The sequence below is a fragment of the Acinonyx jubatus genome, chromosome F2 (genome assembly GCF_027475565.1).
Source record: "Acinonyx jubatus isolate Ajub_Pintada_27869175 chromosome F2, VMU_Ajub_asm_v1.0, whole genome shotgun sequence".
Taxonomy (NCBI): domain Eukaryota; kingdom Metazoa; phylum Chordata; class Mammalia; order Carnivora; family Felidae; genus Acinonyx; species Acinonyx jubatus.
The window spans coordinates 35489045-35509694 of record NC_069394.1 but is presented as its reverse complement, the minus strand read 5'-3'; the positions used below and the strand labels follow the sequence as shown (position 1 = coordinate 35509694).

Genomic DNA, 20650 nt, shown 5'->3' with positions numbered 1-20650 from the left:
TCCCTTCTCTTGCCTCCCCGAGTCTTCGGTTTCAGAACAGAGACATTGGAATCAGAAGAAAAATGACAATAATAATAGCGATGGAAAAATCATAGAACAACGAACACCACAAGGTCTGTGCAAGACAGCACTGTCCATGCTCGGCCACAAGCGATTGGGGCTCCGGGCATTCCCACAACAAAGGAAGCTGAAGGCGTCACGGAGGAAGGTGCATCTGACCTCACGGGGGGGGGGGGTGGGGGGTGGGGGGGGGCAGCATCACCACCAATATTGTTTGGTAAAAAAAAAAAAAAAAAAAGACAAACTTGTTGAAAGGGAACACAAGCAGCTCTACGATCCGTAGGGTGCGGGGCTCAGAACTGGCCGGCACTGCTGGGGTCACACTGCAGGAGGCGCACTATGGACGGGTCGCTCTTGGCCCCTCGGATGAATTCCTCCAGGGACAGTTTTCCTAGAAAGCAAGAGGACAGGTGAGCGGTGGCTGGTGGCAGCTGCAGGGCCTTACGGTCGTCCCACTGCATCTTGGTGGTGGCGACCGCTCACCTTCTCCCCTGTGGTCACACCCTCTGCCCTTCCCGCCTGAGACCCATGGGGCAGGGCGCGGCTCATCACCGCAAAGCTAGCACCTAGCACGGCACCCTGCTTCCTGGGAGCCCATCGCTGACCTGGTGGCAGGTGGCCCTGACAGGACCCCTGCCCTCATAGCTCTTCCAGCTCCAGGCTCCCAGGAGGGGGTGGGAGGTTCTCATTCAGTATTTGTGAACAGTTATCTGGCCTTTGTACTATTATTATTATTATTATCATTTTAGAGAGAGGGAGAGAGAGAATCCCAAGCAGGCTCAGCGCTGTCAGCACAGAGCCCCTGATGCTTAACGGACTGAGCTACCCAGGCGCCCCTGGCCTTTGCATTTTTAGGAGAATGAGCTGTGCTCTGTCAGCACCAAAGCCGTCACGGGGTTCCCACGGTTCCCAGAGCCTGCTGGCCTCCTTCGGGTACACTTAGGTCTGCTGCAAGAATCCCTCTGCTTGCATGTGAGCAGAGGGGCCCTCGCAGACATCTGGGGGGAGGACCTTCTTTTGGACAACATGGGAGGAGGCTGCCCCTCCATCCAAAGTAAGGAGAATAAAGGGGTGTTCGCACGAGGCAGACGGATGCCCCGCCGGGTCCTTTGGGTCAAACAACAGGCTAGAGGAGGGACACCTGGCCTCCTGCGATCCCATTCCTATCTGTGTGTCCCTTTTCTTTCTGAGTAAGCTGGAATATATATTGAATTGCCTTCTGTCATACTGTTGTGGAGGGTGGGGGCGGCACAAAGCTTCTCCACCATTGCTGATGCTTCCAGAAGGGTCCCTCCTTGGGAAGAGCTGCTGGGCCTGCTCTTGATAGGAGCTCCCACAAGGGACCTGCTCCCCCTGCCCCCGAGGACAGCCCATGCCCACTGGGGCTTCCCGTTGCTGTGGGTCTTGTCCGAATGCCCTCAGGCTCTCACACTAGGCTCTACCCGCGCCCCCCCCCGCCCCAGCCAACAAAATCCATCCTCAAGGATTGTCTCTTACTTCTCCACTCATTCCAGACCCAGACAGAAAGGATACTGCCTACGGAAGCCTTCACCACCCCATACTCAGAGACATCAACAAATATGTCTTCCCCTTCATCACAACCCACTCCCCCAGCACCTAGTTCTCATTTAACCAAATCTACTTTAGCTACGAGGAGGAGAAAGGTGGGCTTTTATGCATCTACTTATTTTTAATATAGAGCAGGCCACCTCTAGGCTTTGTGTCCTGCCCCTGCTCTAACCGTGGTTAAAATGGTGAAGACTTGTTAGGTTTGAAAGGCTGGCATGAGCAAAGGCAGAGGGCAACGGCCACTTGAACACTTGAGGATCTCCAAAGGTAAGCCCTGGGAACCTTGGACTGGAAGCAGCGGGGAACACCCAACATTTCACCTCTATGTCTGGGTCTCTTGGATTAACTCCCCATGTGCTTCTGAGTAGACTCCAGGGCTACGTTGCCTGTGTGTCCTGACTTTTCCAGTCTGAGGCCTGGGGCTCCACGCAAAGAGCCTCCACCAAGAAGAATCTCACAGTGGGGAGACTGTAGGTGAAGCCTCTGCTCCAGGCTCCCACCCCCTCCCCACTTTTGCCCCTTAGGAAAGCACCGGGCTTTTAGCAGCGGGATGTGTTCCGCGAGTGCTGCCCCAGTCAGGACCCCGTGACACCATTATAGCGAGCCTCTAACTCCCTGCCTATGAGCAGCACACACGAAAGTTTTGTCCTCCAGCACCTGCACCTTCGCTCATCCTATAGCTCTCTTCCTGCCAGGGGGCTGGGCCCTAGAGCAGGACACAAACCCACCTGTGCTCCCCTGGCGCACCAGCAAAAGGTGTAGTTGAAAATCAGCAAGTTCATTAACAAACAACCCCATTTGTTTTGTCTTCGCAAAACAAACTATCTGCCGTGAATTAAGGTGCGTAAGGGGAAATCGGATGTGATAGCACCTTTGTGCAGGAAGCAAAGCAAACAGATTGGTCCGCACCCTGCAAAGCCAGATTCTCAGGCAGCTGGTGCCCCAGAGGCGCGTGGAGTAGAAAGAGAGGCTCCCTGTACTACAAAGCCTCCTGTCATTCTGTCCACCAGCACCATTTGGGGGATACAAGAGCGTTTGCACGTCACGGACAAGATTTGCTGGGGACACCCAGGGAATCAGGGGAGCTGGTAACAATAGCAAGTGTTACCCTGCCTGATGCGTGGGTTTCTTATGTACCAGACTCAGCGCTCAGCGCTTTAAATTCAGGTGTCCCATCTAAATAGGGTGGCCAGATTTGGCAGATAAAATACAGGATGCCCAGTTAAACACTGAATTTCAAATAAACAAGAATTCTTCTCATATAAGTATGTCCCATATATTTCACAGGGCATACTTCTAGAAAGAAAATCATTTGTTTATCCAAAATTCAGAGTTGATTAGGCCTCCTATAACTTATCTGGCAACCCAATATCTAAAACCCACTGTCCTTGAGTTTGAAATCCACTCTTCCTTTTCACTTGGGATTGTTCTGATTCCTCTTGTTGGGTCTGAATTGTGGATGGCACCCTCAGGGTGGAAACTGCTGGCCACCTCCCTCCCCTCCTCCCCTTCCCCACAAGGGCTGGGGAAGACCAGACTCCAGGAAACCAACACCTTAGGGCATGCGCAGAAGAGCCCAACCACACCCCCTGGGCAGGCTGGGGTGAAAGGCCAGGGTCTGAGTGGAGTAGCACCAAGTCCCTCTCTGCTTTCTGATTAGCTGGCCTGCAGAGATCCAGCCTGCTGTGGCTTAGGCCTGTTCCCACCTTGGTCCTTCTCTGTCCTGTACTACCAGGGAGCATGCGGGATGAGCCAGTTTCACAAAGAGCTGAAAGCCACGTCTTTGCGGCCAGTATCTTGCCCTCGGGTGGCATTGCCCTGCCTGGGTGGCCCCAGCCCCTCCAGCAGTCCCCACTGAGCAGAGCAAAGCAGCCTTGGCCTCCTACCATCTCTGTTGGTGTCCATCTGGCGGAAGATCTTTTCTGTCCTTTTCTCTGGGGTTGACTCGTCTTCAGGCATTTTCATTACGGAGGAAACCATCTTATAGATCGCCTGGGGACAGAAACAACGTATAAGCCAGAAACATAACAGCCTTATTATTAAACCTCCCAAATGTAGGGGTGAATGGGACATCCTCCATTAGCCCAGGGAGCTAGTCCCATTCCTGCCGATCTGTTGTAGAAAACCGATGTGCAGTGACTACTGAGAGATGCCTGGCCAGCAGAACTTGCTTGCTCCAGCAGTGAGAACCTGGCAGGAAGACCCACTAGACCCCTGTGTCTCAGACTTTCTTGTGCATATGAATCCCCTGGGGATCTTGTGAAAATACAGAATCTGATTGATCAGGGCGGGGTGGGGGTAATGGGGGCCTGGCATTCTGCACTTTTTTAAAAATTTTTTTTTAATGTTTGTTTATTTTTGAGACAGAGAGAGAGAGAGACAGAGTGTAAGCAGGGGAGGGGCAGAGAGAGAGGGTGACACAGAATCCTAAGCAGGATCCAGGCTCTGAGCTGTCAGCACAGAGCCTACCCAACACGGGGCTGGAACTCACAAAGGGCAAGACCATGGCCTGAGCCTAAGTCAACACTTAACTGGATGAACCACCCAGGTGCCCCTGGGATTCTGCATTTCTAACAAGCTCCCGTGTGATGCTGCTGTTGCTATCCTGAGAACACCACTTCTAAAAGCAAGGCTGTGGATAACAGTCCTCAGGTCAGAAAGACAGGTGGGTCTCTCCACCTTGGTCTCTCAAGCATAATAAACCCATGGTGGCCTGCAGATGTCCGCGCATGTCTTCTCCCAGGCAGACATTACTAATCCATCCCAATCCTCTCCCCCTCCCCCTGCCCCCATATGTGGCAATCACCTCACATTCCTTTCCAGCAAGCTCCTGGGCATCCCCAAGATGGAGGCAAGCCGCCATCCAAGCTTTGTATTAAATAATTTAGCAGCTCAAGGCTTAAGATAAATTGGGTAAATCTGATGAGCAACAGAGGGTTTGACTGAGTTTCGTATGCAATACTGAAGCTGTCTCCCCCACCATAGTGGAGCCTGTGTGGTACTCAGTAGAGGCTTGGAATGTGGCAGTTGTCAAATGTAGATTTGATTTGGAAATAATGTAAAGTCACTGTTTTTATCCCCAGGCCATGACTTTGCTAATCAGATTCACTCTGGGTACTTTCGTCTGGGGAAGCAGTTTTAGAAAAAGTAGATTTTGCAGGAGGGTGGGCATAAAAAAATCTGGAAAGTTCTGGAGCTTCAGATGCCATGGGATAGTTGGAGGGAGGGGAGAAAGGAAGCCAGCTGAGAGAAAGTAGTTTTCCAATGAGAAATGTGTGAGAGAAAAAAAATTGATACTAAAGGCTCAACTTAACTTGCTTTACAGTCTTTTTTAGGATAAACTCTGCCTCATTCTGGAGAAAAAGGCGGCGAATGTTCTAATCCCAATCAATAAATGAGGAATGAAAAACTGACTCACCCAGGGTTCACCCTTGGGCAGATTCCACACCATAGGGATCCCTCAGGCCAGGTTCCCTGAGTCTGTCTGAAACCCCCCCCCCCCAAAGCCCTTGCTCAACTCCAGGGTGGCCTCCACAGTGATTCTGCCTGGGAAAAAAGTCAAGCTCAGAGTTACAGCTCTGTCTCAGATCGTGGGTGTCACTGGGGTAAACTTGGCCATAGTCAACTCCCTCAGGAAACGTTCATGGAAGTGTGCAGTGAAGGCATGAAACAAACCACACTCTGTCTTCCTCCTGGACCCCTACTTGCTGTCCACTCTAGCCCGGGTCTACACCGCCATCTGTGCTGGGCCTAGAGTGCCAAATGCCAAGCCTCTGGGGACACCTGACTCCTGGAGGGAACTAGAAAAGCCCATAAAGATAGAGTTCTTTTTACAAACAGGAAGACAGGTGCTCAGAGTTCCTGGACCAGGTGAACATTTGGTAACGGCAGCAGAGAGCAGAAGTCCTCTCCAGAGCTCGACAACCTGCCCAACACCCACCTTGGTTTCCTGGACCAGCAGCAGCTCTGTTATGCTCTTCCCTTATCTCAGTGCTCACCTGGCCCTCTCCCTCTCCCAAAAATCCTACTCCTGTGTTAAGGGCAGGTTGAAATGTTACCCTCCTCCAGGAAGTCTTCCAGGGTCTTCCTTCTATGTGTAATTTCCCTTCCTCTGTGCTAGCAAATGGCTCTATTCAAAGCCTCTCTTGGATCATGCCATCCCATTTACTTGAACTGTAGTTACCAACAACATTCTCCTCTTAGACGGGATGGTGGCAGTCTGATCTGGCTATTCATTGAACCCCTGACAGTTCCTAACACAGGGCTTTGCACAGACTTGGGCTCATAAGTTTGAAGGATTCATTCAGGAATAACTGTCCCCAGCCCCCCCATCGCCTCCTCTCAGGCTCTTCCTCTACTCTCAATGTTCTATTCTGCTTCTCGTTATAAAGTTCCCCTTTCTCCTCTTGTTATGCTTTTCTCAGCTTCCCATTCTCTTTTCTTCCTCCCTTTCTATATATAATTAAACATATTCATGTGAAACCCCTTAAAGATTCTGTTGGGGAGGGAGACTTTCCTCTGCCCTTCAAAAGCCCTCTAATTGGACTAAGACTCAAGCTGACAAGAGACAAACAGGAGGAAATCAAATTTAATATTGTGCACATGGGGAATCCACACAGCTATCAAAGATTCCAAAGACAGTCGAAATGAGGCATGTATGTCATCCTGAACTAAGGAGAAGGGGACAGGAGTCCGGGACTTCAAAGGGAAAAATTGTAATTCACAGGAAAATGAAAAGGAGTAAATGTTTGGTAAACACATGTGTCCTGGGGACACTTGGAAACCATGGGACGTAGAGGACTTTGATCAAACAGGCCTTGTTAGGTTCCTTCCTGTCTACCACACCTAGATCATACCATAACGTAGCTCTTTGTGGTGACGGCTCTCTTTCTGGAGCGGGTCCTCTACTAAATTCTTTTTAGACAGTTGTGGGGGAGGCAAAGAGCTTTCCTTGAATCTGCTCAGTTTCAAATGCTCAATTAAAAAACTCAAAATAATCTTCATGCCTAAGTGGCCCATCCTGGGCACCCTGCCCTTGGCCCCCACAATTTTTCAGTCTATCAAAAGCTACGGGCTCTCCGCTCAGGAACCAGGCACACATGCTCGTGGATCTCCACTCACTGTTACAGACAGCTTCAGGGGCTCATGGATTCAGGAGCCCATCCACGGACTCCAGGTGGGAAAACCCCTGATCTCAATTTACCCCCTCTCCTTTTGTCATTCATCCATTCACTCAGTCATTCCCCAACTATTTGTCAATCAGCTATCACATACCAGGCCTATCTACCCCATCCTTGCCCTCAAAGGTTTACTGTTAAATAAGGCAGACTGACATTATTTAAACAATCAAAGAAATGAGTGTAAAACTCAAAGAAATGAGTAAAGTGCTACAAAGGAGGGTGCACGGTCTTATGAGATGTTGTAACGGGGGAACACTCCTTGCTGGGAGGATGAGGGCAGTCTTCCCCGAGGAGTGAGGAAAGCAAAAAGATGAAGGAAGTGGACAGCTTACAGAGAAAAGCGACAGAGGAAACAGGTGCATAGACACCCAGGTAGGAAGAATGGCAAGAAGGCTGAGGGAGTGTGGGGGATACGGTACAAGATGTGGCTCTGGAGCAGCTCAGGACAGACCACTGGGGCCCTGATCAGATGAGGGTATTTGTATTTCTCCAATAAGCAACCAAAAGAGAGAAGCGATATTAAATTTGATTCTATTTGCACCTACTCCCCAAATCCATCCCTACTCCCTTACTTGCAGACAATGGTGGTCAGAGAATTTAAAAACTGTCATTAATAATTTACTCATCATTTATTGAGTGTCTACTACGTGCTAGGTGGTGGCAGTCAACTATCAACATGACCGATATGGTCTTTCTTATTGTGTATCTCACCAGTCCTCTGGTAGAAGGCTAGGGAGACACCATATTGGTGACCCAAAGCACCATTTAGATGGGTGCAGTGATTCCAGCGATGTCTTACTGTTACAAAAGCCTTTACTTACACTACCTCTGGTTCCCATGATGGTGAGTAAACTCACTGGTCGGGAGCATTCCTTGGAACTCCCAGCCTCTAAGAGCTGGGGCTCATGAAATTCTTCTCCTTCTTGGAATTCTGATGGGAAGTCAACTGTGCAATAATCCAGAGATTAGTCCCTTAATACTCTTGGTTGAACAAACGAAAGATCAAATGAACAGATGAATTTGTGTTAGAAAACGAGGTTCCCACACTCAACAGAAGGTCTTTAAGAGATTTAGCCTTTTGCTATTAGGCCAAAGGAGTGGGGTTGGAACAGAGAAATAAAGATGGGCTAATATAAAAACCAAAATCCAAATCAAAACAAAGCAATGAAGAAAGTCAGGATGCCCTTACCTCAGTATATTTGCAAACAGGACTTCTGGAATTGGGCAAGAGGCACAATGTCTGAGCATATTGTAAAGTTGAGGAGGAAGTGAGGGCTCCTTCGAGAGGCTCACATTCCAGACAGCTCTTTCATGGCCCTAGATTAGAATTTTTTTTTTTAATGTGCATCAACTCACAGACAGGGGTTAGTGGATTATTCACAAAACCAGGTCTCTGATGTGTGTGGCACCAGAGCAGTGAGCAAAGAGCTGAGGTGACAAGTCCCTGTGGTCCCAAGAGTGAGTAAGTAGATGGCAACCAGGCAAAACCACATTTGGGAAATCGTCTGTCCCCTTCCCACGGCATCAATAACCCAGAGCTGATTGCATTAGAACTTCAGAATCTAGGACTCCACAGCACAGGGAGAAAAGACACAATGCCAGACAGCAATCTGAAACAAATCATGTCTTTTATTAGCTCTACTACCCCCCCTCCCCAAATTTAATGGGATTAAACCATGAAGAGGCCAGGCTACTTTCCTGCTTATTTTTAGCAATGTCAATGAGAGGCCCAGCAGGGACATCCTGTTTTTAATTAAACTTGAAGAGCCTTATTCTCAAATCTGGGTAAACACAGAGCTATGGGTTGCCCAAGAGCCCAGCTCTGGCTCTGCCCCTATATAGGCTTGGGACAGTTTTCTGCCCTGCAGCCCGGGGTCTCACCAGCTTCCTTGTGCCCTATATTTTTCTTCCTTTTTTCCTCTGAATGAACCACTTCTTGGAATTCTGGAAAATTAGGAGTCACGTCTGCACTGATAAAAGTTGTAGGATTAACGGAGGGCAGGCACAGTGCCAAGAGTCAAACTTGACCTTCTCTCTCTAAAGGAAACCAGACCGTCTTTTTTCACCAGATGGAGGGTCTTCTAGCAGGGCATCCACGGCCGCGTGACAACTGACCAAGGGCAGAAGAAGTTAAACGGTACAGGGTGGGGGGTTGCTTTGAGATTCTAGATAAAGAACAGCACCCCACTTAGAAGAATATTGCACATCGGGAAATGAGGGTGGAGAGAGGCCGTGAGGATCTTTCTTAGAAACACTTTTGAAATAGGATCGAAGTCTGTGTGTCTGGAATGGTGTCAGTGGTTTCTTGTTCAGAGTGAGAAGAACACCTGAAGTCAGTAACTTCCCTAATGTTCTGTGCAGGTGCTGTAGGTACCTTCACAGGGAGAGGGTGAAGGGAGAAGACCCTGTCCCTTTTCAACCAAAGCCGCTCCATTCCTATTTTAGTTTCCATGTAAGATTTTACTTGAAAAAAGCAAACTCATTGCCCTCAAAATCCTGTGTGTGTGTGCGCATGTGAATAGCCCTGCCATCCACCCTGTGGTGCAAAGACATCTTTGGCACCTCTCTGCCATCTATCTCCATTTCCAGGACCCAGTGAATCTGTCTCCTTAGTATTTTCTTAAATCTATCATTCTTCCTGTCACTGTCCTCTTTTAAGTCAGCAACGATACCCATCATTCTTAGATATGGGCAATTAATATTTGTTTTCAATCTTACATTAAGTGCAACACAAAAGCAGCTTCAAAGAGCCCCATCCGAAGAGGCCTTTTATTGTCCCTAACAGACATTCCAGAGCTGTTGTATTCTAGGCCTCCATGTTTGGGGGGTTGGGGGGCAATGATGAGTTTGATTCGGGAATACTGACCTTCAAGTGCCAGTGCAACATCTCGGTGGAGATGTTTACTAAGATTTGGACGTAACAAAGTTGGAGATCTGGAAGTAATCAGTTGTTTCCTGCATAAATTGGGGCTAATAAGGTTGGCATGAAGATTCAATGAGATCATGCACGTGCACTGAGTTGAACAGTATCTTGCAAAACTTCGTGTCTACCCAGAGCCTGGTAAGGTGACCTTATTTGAAAATAGGGTCTTTGACAATGTAATCAGGTAAAATAAGATCATGCTGGATTCGGACGGGCCCTAATCGATCCAGCAATTCAAAGGAAGGAAAGTTGGACACGGACACACAGGAAGAATGTCATGTGATGATAGAGGCAGAAGCTGGAGTGATGCAGCTGTGAGCCAAGAAATGCCAAGTGTTACCAGTCACCACCGATGCTAAGAGGCGTGAAACAGATTACCCTCCCCGCTGGAGTTCCCAGAAGGAACCAACCTTGTCCCTACCTTGATTTTGGACTCTGGCCTCCAGAACCCTGAGAGAATACATTCCTGTGGTTCTACGCTTCCCAGTTTATGACAATTTGTTATGGCAACCCTAGGAAACTACCACAGCGTGGAAAGCACTCATCATTATGCTCAACCCACCGCAAACACTGATGAGAGGAGACTTCTTGGAGGGAATGACAGGAAATAAGGGCTGTAGCTGGAACTCTGAGAGTAACCATGTTCAGGGAGCCGAAGAACGAAGAGCAGTCCACAAAGGACATTGGAAGGGAAGAGCCAGAGAGGGCTGCCTCGCTCACATTGCCAGATGGCATACTGGATGCTAAGAGTTAAACTCTTGTCATAAGATTAATCCCCTAATAAGAAAGGGATAAACCAAACACAACTGGTAAGCGCGAAGTTTAGTCCTGAGAGGAAGCCACCAGCCGAAGCAATTGCTTTAGAACTTCCTCCAGGAAAGAAATCGAAGGTGCACGCCAGGGTCATATCCGTGGTCCACATTCATAATTGAGAATTAGGTGAGGGTGTGGACCTGAATTCCCAGGTACCATATCAAAAGAGATTAGAAGCTCTTGTCTCACCCCTCACTCTTTTTCCCCCAGAATCAAAAGAGCACAGTGTTTTAGGTCTCCAGGAATATATTAAAATTGACCTAGTGTCTGTGACACCAATTTAGAAAGATGATCGGGAGGAAAAATGCAAGGTGCCACTCAGGAAGTGGCTCTTAAAGAACGTAAAGAAGGTTTCCTGGTCCTGACCTTGGTCCTCTGTGGCACAAATACTCACAAGCTGGTTGTGCGAAAGGTCACAGTTGGTGATCTTGCAACCAGCTGGGACTAATCTGTGCATTTGTGTGGTGCTCCTGGAGGGCAAACCTGTGCCCGGTCCCCCTGCTTGGGAGTCTCTCTCTCTCTGCCCCTCCCCCGCTCATGCTCGAGCTCTCTCTCTCTCTCTCTCTCTCAAAATAAATAAACATTTAAAAAGAAAAAAATTCCAATACTGCTAAAAGAAACAGAAATGTACCTTCTGTGATGAGCTGCCAATATACCCCCAACCTCCTTCCTTCAGGTCTCATTCATTCAAAAGGTATAAAAAGGTAGACTAAGGGTGTCCTGAAGTTCATTTGCCTTCATCAAAAATGCCAATTAACTCTGAATCATAACTAGGAGGAAGGGTCTGATTTCAAGACAGCATTCTCTCCCTGGGAGTGCTATGGTCCCATTGATGGATCCTCAAATTCAGTGCTCTCTTACCCCCAACATCCCAGGGAAGGTCCAGGCATTCATGGCCAAACCAGCAATGCCACTCTTTGGCTCACTCGGCCCCTTCCTCGGCCCCTGTGCTGTGAAGGGTGTAGGTGTGCAGACCTATCTCCACCTGGGCTGATGCACAGACAGGAAGCCTTCTCCCCGCTCTTGTAGCAGAGGGCTGACCCTAGCTCCCACCCAGAGGAGAGGCTCTGCTGTAAAATGGGGAAAAGTCAGAGCTGTGGTCTGGCTCATGACTCCCGAGAGGCAGTTTTGATGCAATAAAACACTGGGCCCAAATCATGTTCCTAAATTTGTCACTTAAAAAAAAAAAAAATAAGCATGTGAATGTAAAAATGCTCAAGACCCTAAAAATAAATCTGTGTATGTTTTTGCTTGTTCATCCAGATGTTGATATAGCACAAAATTATTTTTTTAAAAAAGGAAAAAATCTGCATTTTAGTAGATGTGGCAGACTGAATAATGGTCCCCCACAAGATGTGCCTGTCATAATCCCTAGAACATGTGAATATGTTACCTGATATAGTAAAAGGGACTTTGCAGATGTGATTAAGTTAAGGACCTTGAGATGGGGGACCAGTCCTATCTGGCTGGTCTCAGGGTAGGTGCAATGGTCTTTATGAGTAGAAGAGAGTGAGATGCCCAGGAAAACGCTCGTGTGAGAAGGACTCAATCAATCTACTATTGCTGACTTTGAGCGTGGATGAAGGAGGCCACAAGCCAAGAAATGCTTCCCCCATAGGTTGCATCCCATGGACGCCTTGATTTTGGTCCAGTAAAACTAATTTCAGACCTCTGACCTGGAGAACTGTACGATAACGACCCCGTTGTTTTAAGCAACTAAGTTTATGGCAATTTGTTACAGCACCAAGAGGAAACTGCCACAGTGCAGTCAGTGTGACAGAGACCAAAGCTTGTCACCGTAAGCCATTCTGTGGACACTGACGCCTAACTGAGAAGCAACATCAGGGAAGAAAAACACTAGAAAATGTAGGCAATACTACACTCCATTCATTGTCAAGCCTAATTATAAACTTGTTGGGACCCCAGTCTACACCCCGCCCGGTTTTAGTGTCTGTAGGTGAACACCACAAATTTGCATTTTATTAAATTGCTTTGCATTGCTGAGTCTTGGAGGAGCAGAAGTTCGGTCAAGAATTTATATATCAATGCTTGTCATCAAGCTGTAGGTTTTACTCACTTTAAGAAATAGGACCTTAATTTGTGAATGCTTCTGCTGGCCTCCAGCCTGCTCTCATCTCCTCATTCTCTACCATATATTTGCCCACATGCAAAGCAGAAACCCAATGGGACAGGGACTCTCTGAAGTACATGCACCCCTGCAAAGGTACTTCCTCAATGGTGCAGACCAGCTGGAACCAAAAAAAAGAGAGAGAGAGAGAATCCGCACAAGGATACACAACTTCTTGGGACAGGGACAGGGACAGGGTCTGGAGTGTGGGCTTTCAGAATGGGGTGAAAAAAGAGAAGAAAAATAGGAAGGGAAGTTTGGCAACATCCTACACATTCCAGTTCATCCACTGGAAACTTGGGATTAGCATTAGAATGAGACAGAATACATGAATCGTCAGTTTGCAAAGTAGCAGAATAGAATAACATAGCCCTTAATAGGAAAATGATTCTAAATGTAATTTAATCTCATTGGCAATTTGGAAGTCGCCTCAAGGTGCCACAGTATTTCCTCCCCACGGTGGGGGGTGAGTCGTGAATGTCAGTCCTCAGGGTGCTGTAGGAAACTCCATTTGCAGGCTCCGGAAAAACCCGTGCTTACCAGCACCTTCTGCACATTCTCTGCAATGTTCTCACCCTCCCTTGCAAACCAGAATTCCTCAGCCCAGGGAGAGTGTCTGTATTCCTCCCCTACTATTTATTCCCAGCTACTTAGCAGTGCTTCAGGGCAGGTGTGAAACAAAATGGGTGCCGGGTTTGATTTTCAGAAGCCCGTGGGGTCCAGAGGGTTCTCCTTGACTGGGGGTCAACATATTCATTAATACTGGCCACCACATCATCGACCAGGAGAACTGTGCAAAAAATGTTAAACAGGAACTAACACAGTGGCTAACAGGATTTTTTTTTTCTTAGATCCCAATCAGGAAGTAGTTCTCTTCAAAAGGAGAATGTACTCGCCCCTTTTTCTGCAGTGAGGCAGAGGACATGGCGGAAAGTGGGGGGGGGGGGGGGGAGGGGGGGAGGGGAAGGGGGGACAGAGCACAGCACCATGCCCAGATAAAAAGGAGAGAGAAAATAAAGCTAATGAAAATGAGTCCCATTTGAAATTTAAATTTTTGTTTAATTAGCAAAGATTAGGAAAAATCAGAAAAGTGCAATGACCTGGGACGCCCTTCAGTCACTCAGGGAGCATGTTTGGAAAAACAATTTGGCACAGTGTCAAGTGTCTCAGAAATCAATGCTCCTTCCCTTCGGCTCAGTGATTGCAATTCTGGGAATCCACTCTAAGGGAATAGTCCCAAATATAGAAAAAGCTTCATGCACAAGAATTATCTGTTATTTTATATTTAAATGTTACAGTATCATATATAAAAATAAAACGTGGAAACAACCTAAATATCCAACCGTAGGGGAAGAGTAAGTAAATTATATCGTATGACTATTATGCAGCTATTAATGTATCATTATTGGGGCACCTGGGTGGCTTGGTTGGTTGAGCATCAGACTTTGGCTCAGGTCATGATCTCATGGTTCGTGAGTTCAAGCCCCGCGTCAGGCTCTGTGCGGACAGCTCAGAGCCTGGAGCCCACTTCGGCTTCTGTGTCTCTCTGCCCTCCCCCAGTCGCGCTCTCTCTCAAAAATAAAAGAAACGTTAAGAATAAAATATCATTATTAAAAGTTTTTATAACATGAGGGGCGCCTGGGTGGCTCAGTGGGTTGAGTGTCTGACTTCGGCTCAGGTCAGAGCTTGGAGCCTGGAGCCTGCTTCAGATTCTGTGTCTCCCCCTCTCTCTGCCCCTCCCCCCACTCAAGCTCTCTTTCTCTCTTAAAACTAAATAAACATTAAAAAAAATTTTTTTTTTAAGTTTTTGTAACATGAGAAATGCCTGTATTACTATGTTGAGTGAAAATGGCAAGGTGCAAAATTTCACATACGTTATGAAGTCACTTAGATATTTTTGAATGCGTGGAAATAAGAACAGAAAATATTATTTTCTACTATTAGAAAATTATTAGCGGTGATTCTCTTTGTGGGAGGAGTGGGATTATGGAAAATTCTTCCCTTTTGTTTTTATATTTTCCTACACTGCTCATATTTTTACAGTCGAAATTATATTTTTCATGCATTTATCCTTGGGGGAGGGGAGAAACCCTTTATTCTTGCTTAAGATCCCGTCTCTGAGGGATTAATTTAACACACCGTATTCAGACAGTCGCTGCTCTGGGTGAAGGAAGAGGCACAGAAAGACCTGGTTGGCAGATCTTGGAGAGTTAACTAGTACAAAGGTCAGTCGGATTCCTGCTCAGCACCCGGCTCCGTGTGCACCTGTCCTCTCTCACTGCCCATGCAGGTCCAGGCCCCCTGGCCCAGGAGCAGACCCCAGGCCTCAGCTACAGTAGCTCAGGAACAAGTCAGTCGCGTGGGTCTCTTTTGGCCCTGCCCTTAGTTTCTGTAACTGGGTCTCCGGGGTTCCTTGAAAGCAAGTGCCCCTCTGCCTCCATCCTCAACCCCACCAGAAGCTTTCCGGCTCCTTGTGTTATATGCCCCCTCCCTTCCAGAGCCCCACCTGTTCCCCCAGGGGCTGCAGATCTATCCCTGAACCCAGACGTCCTGGAATGAGTGCTGGCTTCTGAGACGAGCCCTCCAGGAAGCCAAATGCCCACTCTCTTGGACCGCTGTCTGCTTCCAGATGCTTCCCTCTTGGGCCCGTTTGCCTGCCAAGATGGTGAGTGACGGCCAGCCCTCCCCAGTGCTGCCCACCCACCTAGTCCTGCTTATTGCCTGCAGCTGTCCTGATCCTCCCCTCAGCTATGTCCCAATCTCCTTAAGCTCCTCTCTGGGTCCCACTCTGCTGATCAAACAGTTAGTTACCATGACCATAGCTCCTTATGCCCCTTCCCAATCTTCCCTTGGGGTCTGACAGGGAAAATGTGGCAGACACTAGGGCCCACTCTCCTGTTCCACTCAGTATTTACTCTGGGTGAGTGATTTGGAGGACTTGATTCTTTACGATGTTTGTATCTCTGATGAGACAGAACCTAGTCTAGAGATCCCGGCTTTCATTCAACAGTCTTAAGAAAGTTGGGGGCACCTGGGTGGCTCAGTCGGTTAAGCATCAGACTCTTGATTTTGGCTCAGGTCATGATCTCAGGGTTTGCGAGTTCGAGGCCCACTGACAGCACGCAGCCTGCCTGGGATCCTCTCCACAATCTCTGCCCCTCCACCTCTCATGCTCTCTCTCTCTTTCTCTCTCTCTCTCAAAATAAATAAACTTTAAAGAAAGAGTCTATGAAAGTTGTAAATTAATGATGGTGGTGATGATGAGCTTTTCTATATGGCTGGCGCTGTGCTAAGCACTGAACAGGGACAGTCACATCTAATCTTAAAGTAACCCCACAACATGGGTGGGAACCACTGGCAGTTCCATTTCACAGATAAACACACTGAGGCTCACTTAGGTGAATTAAGTTGGTCAGAGTTACAGAGGTAGTGACTGAAAGAGGCAGGGTTTGAAACCCCGGCCAGAAATTGATCATTAGACACCACTCCAGGGGATAAAACCCCAAAGGTTCGAGGGGTGCCTGGGTGACTCAGTCAGTTAAGCGTCCAACTTCAGCTCAGGTCATGATCTTGCAGTTCGTGAATTCAAGCCCTGCACCAGGCTGCTTTAGATCCTAGCGAGAGATCCCTTTCTCTTTCCTCCCCTGCTCACATATGCTCTCTCTCTCTCTTAAAAATAAATAAACATAAAAAAAAAACCCCAAAGGTGAGAGGTCCAGGCAGGTCACTGGGATGGGCAGATGGAGGGGCCGCAGGAAGAATGATCACCTGAGGAATGTATGTCCATTTGTAGGGTGGGGGGCACCACAAAGCACCAGGGGAGTAAGGCCAGGCAAGATTGGGCGCCCAGGGTTGCCAGATCTGAGTTTTCAAGAGATGCCAACCAGTGTGCATTTTTGTGTGCAATCTCCCTGTTCTAAAATATGGGTTCAACATTTTCAGAAACACTGGGTTGGCCACATCAAAGCCTAGATGGGCACCAGTCCCCAACCCACACAGTGCTATACTGTGCACCTCCCAGTCCTTACCTGTGACTCCTGCTCTTCTCTTTGTAAAGGGTGAGGGCTACGTACCTGCACAATCTCTAGCATTTCTGCCTTGCTGATGTAGCCATTTCCGTCCAGGTCATACATGCTGAAGGCCCATTTCAGCTTCTGTTCCAGCTTCCCCCTCGAGGTCACACTCAGGGCTATGATGAATTCTCTAAAGTCTATCGTCCCATCTCCATTGGCATCAAAGGTGCGGAAGACATGCTCTGCAAATTTGGAAGCATCCCCATAAGGGAAAAAGTTCCCGTAAATTTTCTTAAACTCTTCCATTGACAAGTGTCCACTGGGGCAGTCTCTCAAGAAGCCTTTATACCATTCCTGGATCTCGTGCTCTGTAAAGTCTGTGCTTTCCAGCAAATCCTGCATGACCTCTGGGCGAAGCTTGCTGTTCTGTTTCCCCATCCTGGCAGCGAGAATTCAGCTGCAGATAGAGAAGAATATAAATCATTTTTAGACCTGTTCTTTAGAGGCACGCTTTGTCATTTGTGATTGTTCCTTTGGAAAAAAAGAAACAAACTCTTTTAGTCCAATAACATTGTCTAGGATTTCCAACGCAGCCAAACGAAATGGTAGAAAGACAGACAGAAAATGCAGAGCAGAAATACGACTGCCCAGAAAACTGTTCATGTTTTTCGTACAGAGTCACTCTTGGAAACTGTAGATACATAATGAAAGAAAGAGGGAGAAAAGGAGGTGGGGGAGAAGAGAGAGACAGAGAAATTGGCTACTTACTTCCACCTTTTCTATTTGCAAGAGGTCTACTCTGCCATTAAGAAGTCTGAGGCTCTAACACACCCAATCAAAGTATGAGTAGGGAGAATTTAAGAAGAACTGGGAGAGAGAGAGAGAGAGAGAGAGAGAGAGAGAGGGAGAGAGAGAAGAGGTAATTTACCATGTTTTACTGCTAGAATATTTCCAAGGCAAGTGCTGCTTAGACACCTTCTGAATACTATAAACACAGATATGAGTAAGGAAAATAGAAACCTTCTAACACCATTAAATGCTACCAAACTAGGTCAGTTATTTAAATTCACAAGGTCAAGACACTGTCAACATTAGGTTCAGATGGTAAAGATGAGGCTTGTTTATGTGTATGCTTCTGGAAGAGGCCAAACTTTCCTTTTTAAATACAAAGAACTTCATATTCTCCTATTATAGCAGTAGCTCACATCCACAGCAAAATAGTAAAATAGCACAGCAATGCTGAAAGAAAAAAGGTAGCATCATTTCAGATCTTAACGCTTCGAGATAGCCCTGCTAGCATTTTGGTGTGCGTCCTTCTAGATTTCCTATATGCAAGTTTATCTGAATGTACTATTGACATATACTTTAATACATCTACTTTTCAAAAAACAAGGATATATTTTGTTACCTATTTTTAAACTTAACATAGTGTGGGGGACAAAGACAACTTTTATTAGATGGGAAACAAGCCTATAATTATCATCTTCCTATTCACAGAGCCATTCAGCATTGATTGGGCACCGTGTACGGGGCATGTGTCTGGTGCTGTGAAGGCAAAGAAGACTGAGATGTGGCCCCTCTTTCTTAAGGGGCCCCCTGCTGCCTAAGTTCAAAAGCAGGGGTGGCAGTGAGGGGACAGTGTATTCGAGACCCATTCCCGGTTACGAGGGGAATGGATATGGTGCAATGACAGGACATAGAAAGGATCCCCGAGCCAAAAGGGGGCATCGGTGCCATCGGAAAAGTCTTCTTGGGGAAGGTGATATCTGAGCTTAGTTCCCATCTGCAAAGTCTTAATAATTTGAGCAGTTACATTTTGCATTTTTCCTATATTGGGAAAAAAAATCCCGAAAGTAAAGCTTGGAAACTTATGGAATACATGAAACACAACACATACCCATTTTAATCGTGATTCCCAATTTTCTCTGAGATTTTCTTGTGTGGTGTTTATTTGTTAATGTCTGTCTCCCTCCCTCTGTAAGGTCAGCCCCTTGAGACAGAGTCTCTACTGAGGTCACTTTGTCTCTCCAGGGCTCCCACAAATAACACTTGGTGAGATAACGAACAAAGGAGCGACCGGCAGACAGATAAATAATTACAACAGGGAAGTGCGTAGTAATCTTCCCAGAAAAGGAGTCTTTCTGTTACAGTGGGGAGGCCCTGGCTGTCAGAATGCTATTTGAGTCACTAAAAATATCTGGTTAAGGCTTGGTTTTGGAATGTCTTTCTTTCCCCCCTTTTATTGAAATAGAATTGACATATACATTGTACATATTTAAGAGGTACAACGTTAATGACCCACTACTATACCGATCATCATGGTAACTTTGGTTAACATCCATCACCCACATAGGAATGATTTTCTTTTTTTAAAGTTTTTCTTAAGTGTGTTTATTTGTTTGTTTATTTAGAGAGAACGTGTGTGGGGAAGGGTCAGAGAGAGGGAGAGAGACCCAAGCTGATAGTGCGGGGCCTGACACAGGGCTCGAACCCACCGACTGTGGGATCGTGACTTGAGCTGAAATCAAGAGTCAGATGCTTAACTGACTGAGCTACCCAGGCACCCCCAATTTTTTTTCTTCTGATGACAGCTTCTAAGTTCCAACTCTCTTAGCCACTTTCAAATATGCAATACAGTATTGTTAGCTATTGTCACCAGGCTGTGCATTATAGCTGTAGGATTTATTTAATAACTAGAAGTTTGTACCTTTAGCACCCGCTAACCCAGGTGCCCCTCCCCCACTGTCTGGGATCTCTTACACTGAATTGCCTGTATACCTGTCTTTTGCCCCCACTAAAAATAAATTCTAGAGGGCAGTGTTTGCACCTAGCAGTGTTCAAACTTCTTGTTTATATCCATAGTCCAAGAACAACACCAAGCAATCTTAGTAATTGACGAGTTGACTGATATTGTTTCCTGAGTTCTGCACTGGAGGCAGAACTGGCCTCACTCTCGCTCTTAGGCAGGGACCCTCGGAAGGGTAGTGAGAACAGGGCACCCGTCCTGTTAACAGGACCAACAGGTGCAGGAAGGTCCCCTTTTACGTGGAATCTGGCAAACCCGATTTTATGCAAGAGCAAAATTAAACTACAGCTCCAAACAAAGTACAGTTTACAAACTGAAACTTTCAGTAGCTCTCATTTCCCTCGTGTATCTCTTTTTTCTGGAGGGAGAAAAACAAAGCTAGGCTGGTTCGTATTAGAATTTTAAAACTATCATTTAGTTGCTAAGTTGGCAATTTGCCCGAGGCAAGAACTCAGAAACATGAGGTAATGCATAATACATGGGTTTACAGAGGCAAGAACTCAGAAACATGAGATAATGCATACTACATGGGTTTACAGAGCTCCGAAATATTTTTATGAAATTTATAAGTAATTTCACGTTTCCCTCTTTGGGGGGGGGGGGGTTCTTTAGAGTACAGCTCTTTGGTGTGGTGTTCAATCAAATCACCGTTACTATTCTCTGGTTCTGTGCAAATCACCATGTGCCCAGCCCTAGGAAAAAAAATACCATTTTGATATTTAAATCTACTTTTTTATTTTATTTTTTTTTCAACGTTTTTATTTATTTTTGGGACAGAGAGAGACAGAGCATGAACGGGGGAGGGGCAGAGAGAGAGGGAGACACAGAATCGGAAACAGGCTCCAGGCTCCGAGCCATCAGCCCAGAGCCTGACGCGGGGCTCGAACTCACAGACCGCGAGATCGTGACCTGGCTGAAGTCGGACGCTTAACCGACTGCGCCACCCAGGCGCCCCTAAATCTACTTTTTTAAAGAATGATTGATTTTTTTGGAGATACAAAACACTGCTTCTTCACAACTAAAGTTCCTTTCCCAACATTTAAAAAGTACTTCTCACTCATTAGATGTTTTTGCACTAGAGACAATTGCCTCAACATTTTGGCTAAGTCTCCCATCGAGACTGATCTGTGTGCAACTATTTTCCAGTAAACAGTAATT

General features: G+C 46.9%; 1 protein-coding gene across 7 annotated transcripts in view; it reads right to left on the bottom strand.

Moving 5' to 3' along the window:
* Positions 1-253: 253 nt before the first annotated feature.
* NCALD (neurocalcin delta) overlaps positions 254-20650 on the bottom strand; it is a 393861-nt gene continuing 373464 nt past the window's right edge. For 5 of the 7 annotated variants that reach the window (XM_053208638.1, XM_015078032.3, XM_027064113.2 and 2 more), the window contains 3 exons: positions 16747-17143; positions 3516-3621; positions 292-451 (listed from right to left, as the gene is read on the bottom strand). In XM_053208638.1, coding sequence (XP_053064613.1) covers positions 354-451; positions 3516-3621; positions 16747-17124 — 582 coding nt within the window. In that variant the 5' untranslated portion in view covers positions 17125-17143 and the 3' untranslated portion in view covers positions 292-353. Of the gene's footprint in view, positions 452-3515; positions 3622-16746; positions 17144-20650 lie in introns of all 7 variants that reach the window. The other 2 variants (XM_053208637.1, XM_015078031.3) reach the window with 1 other exon arrangement.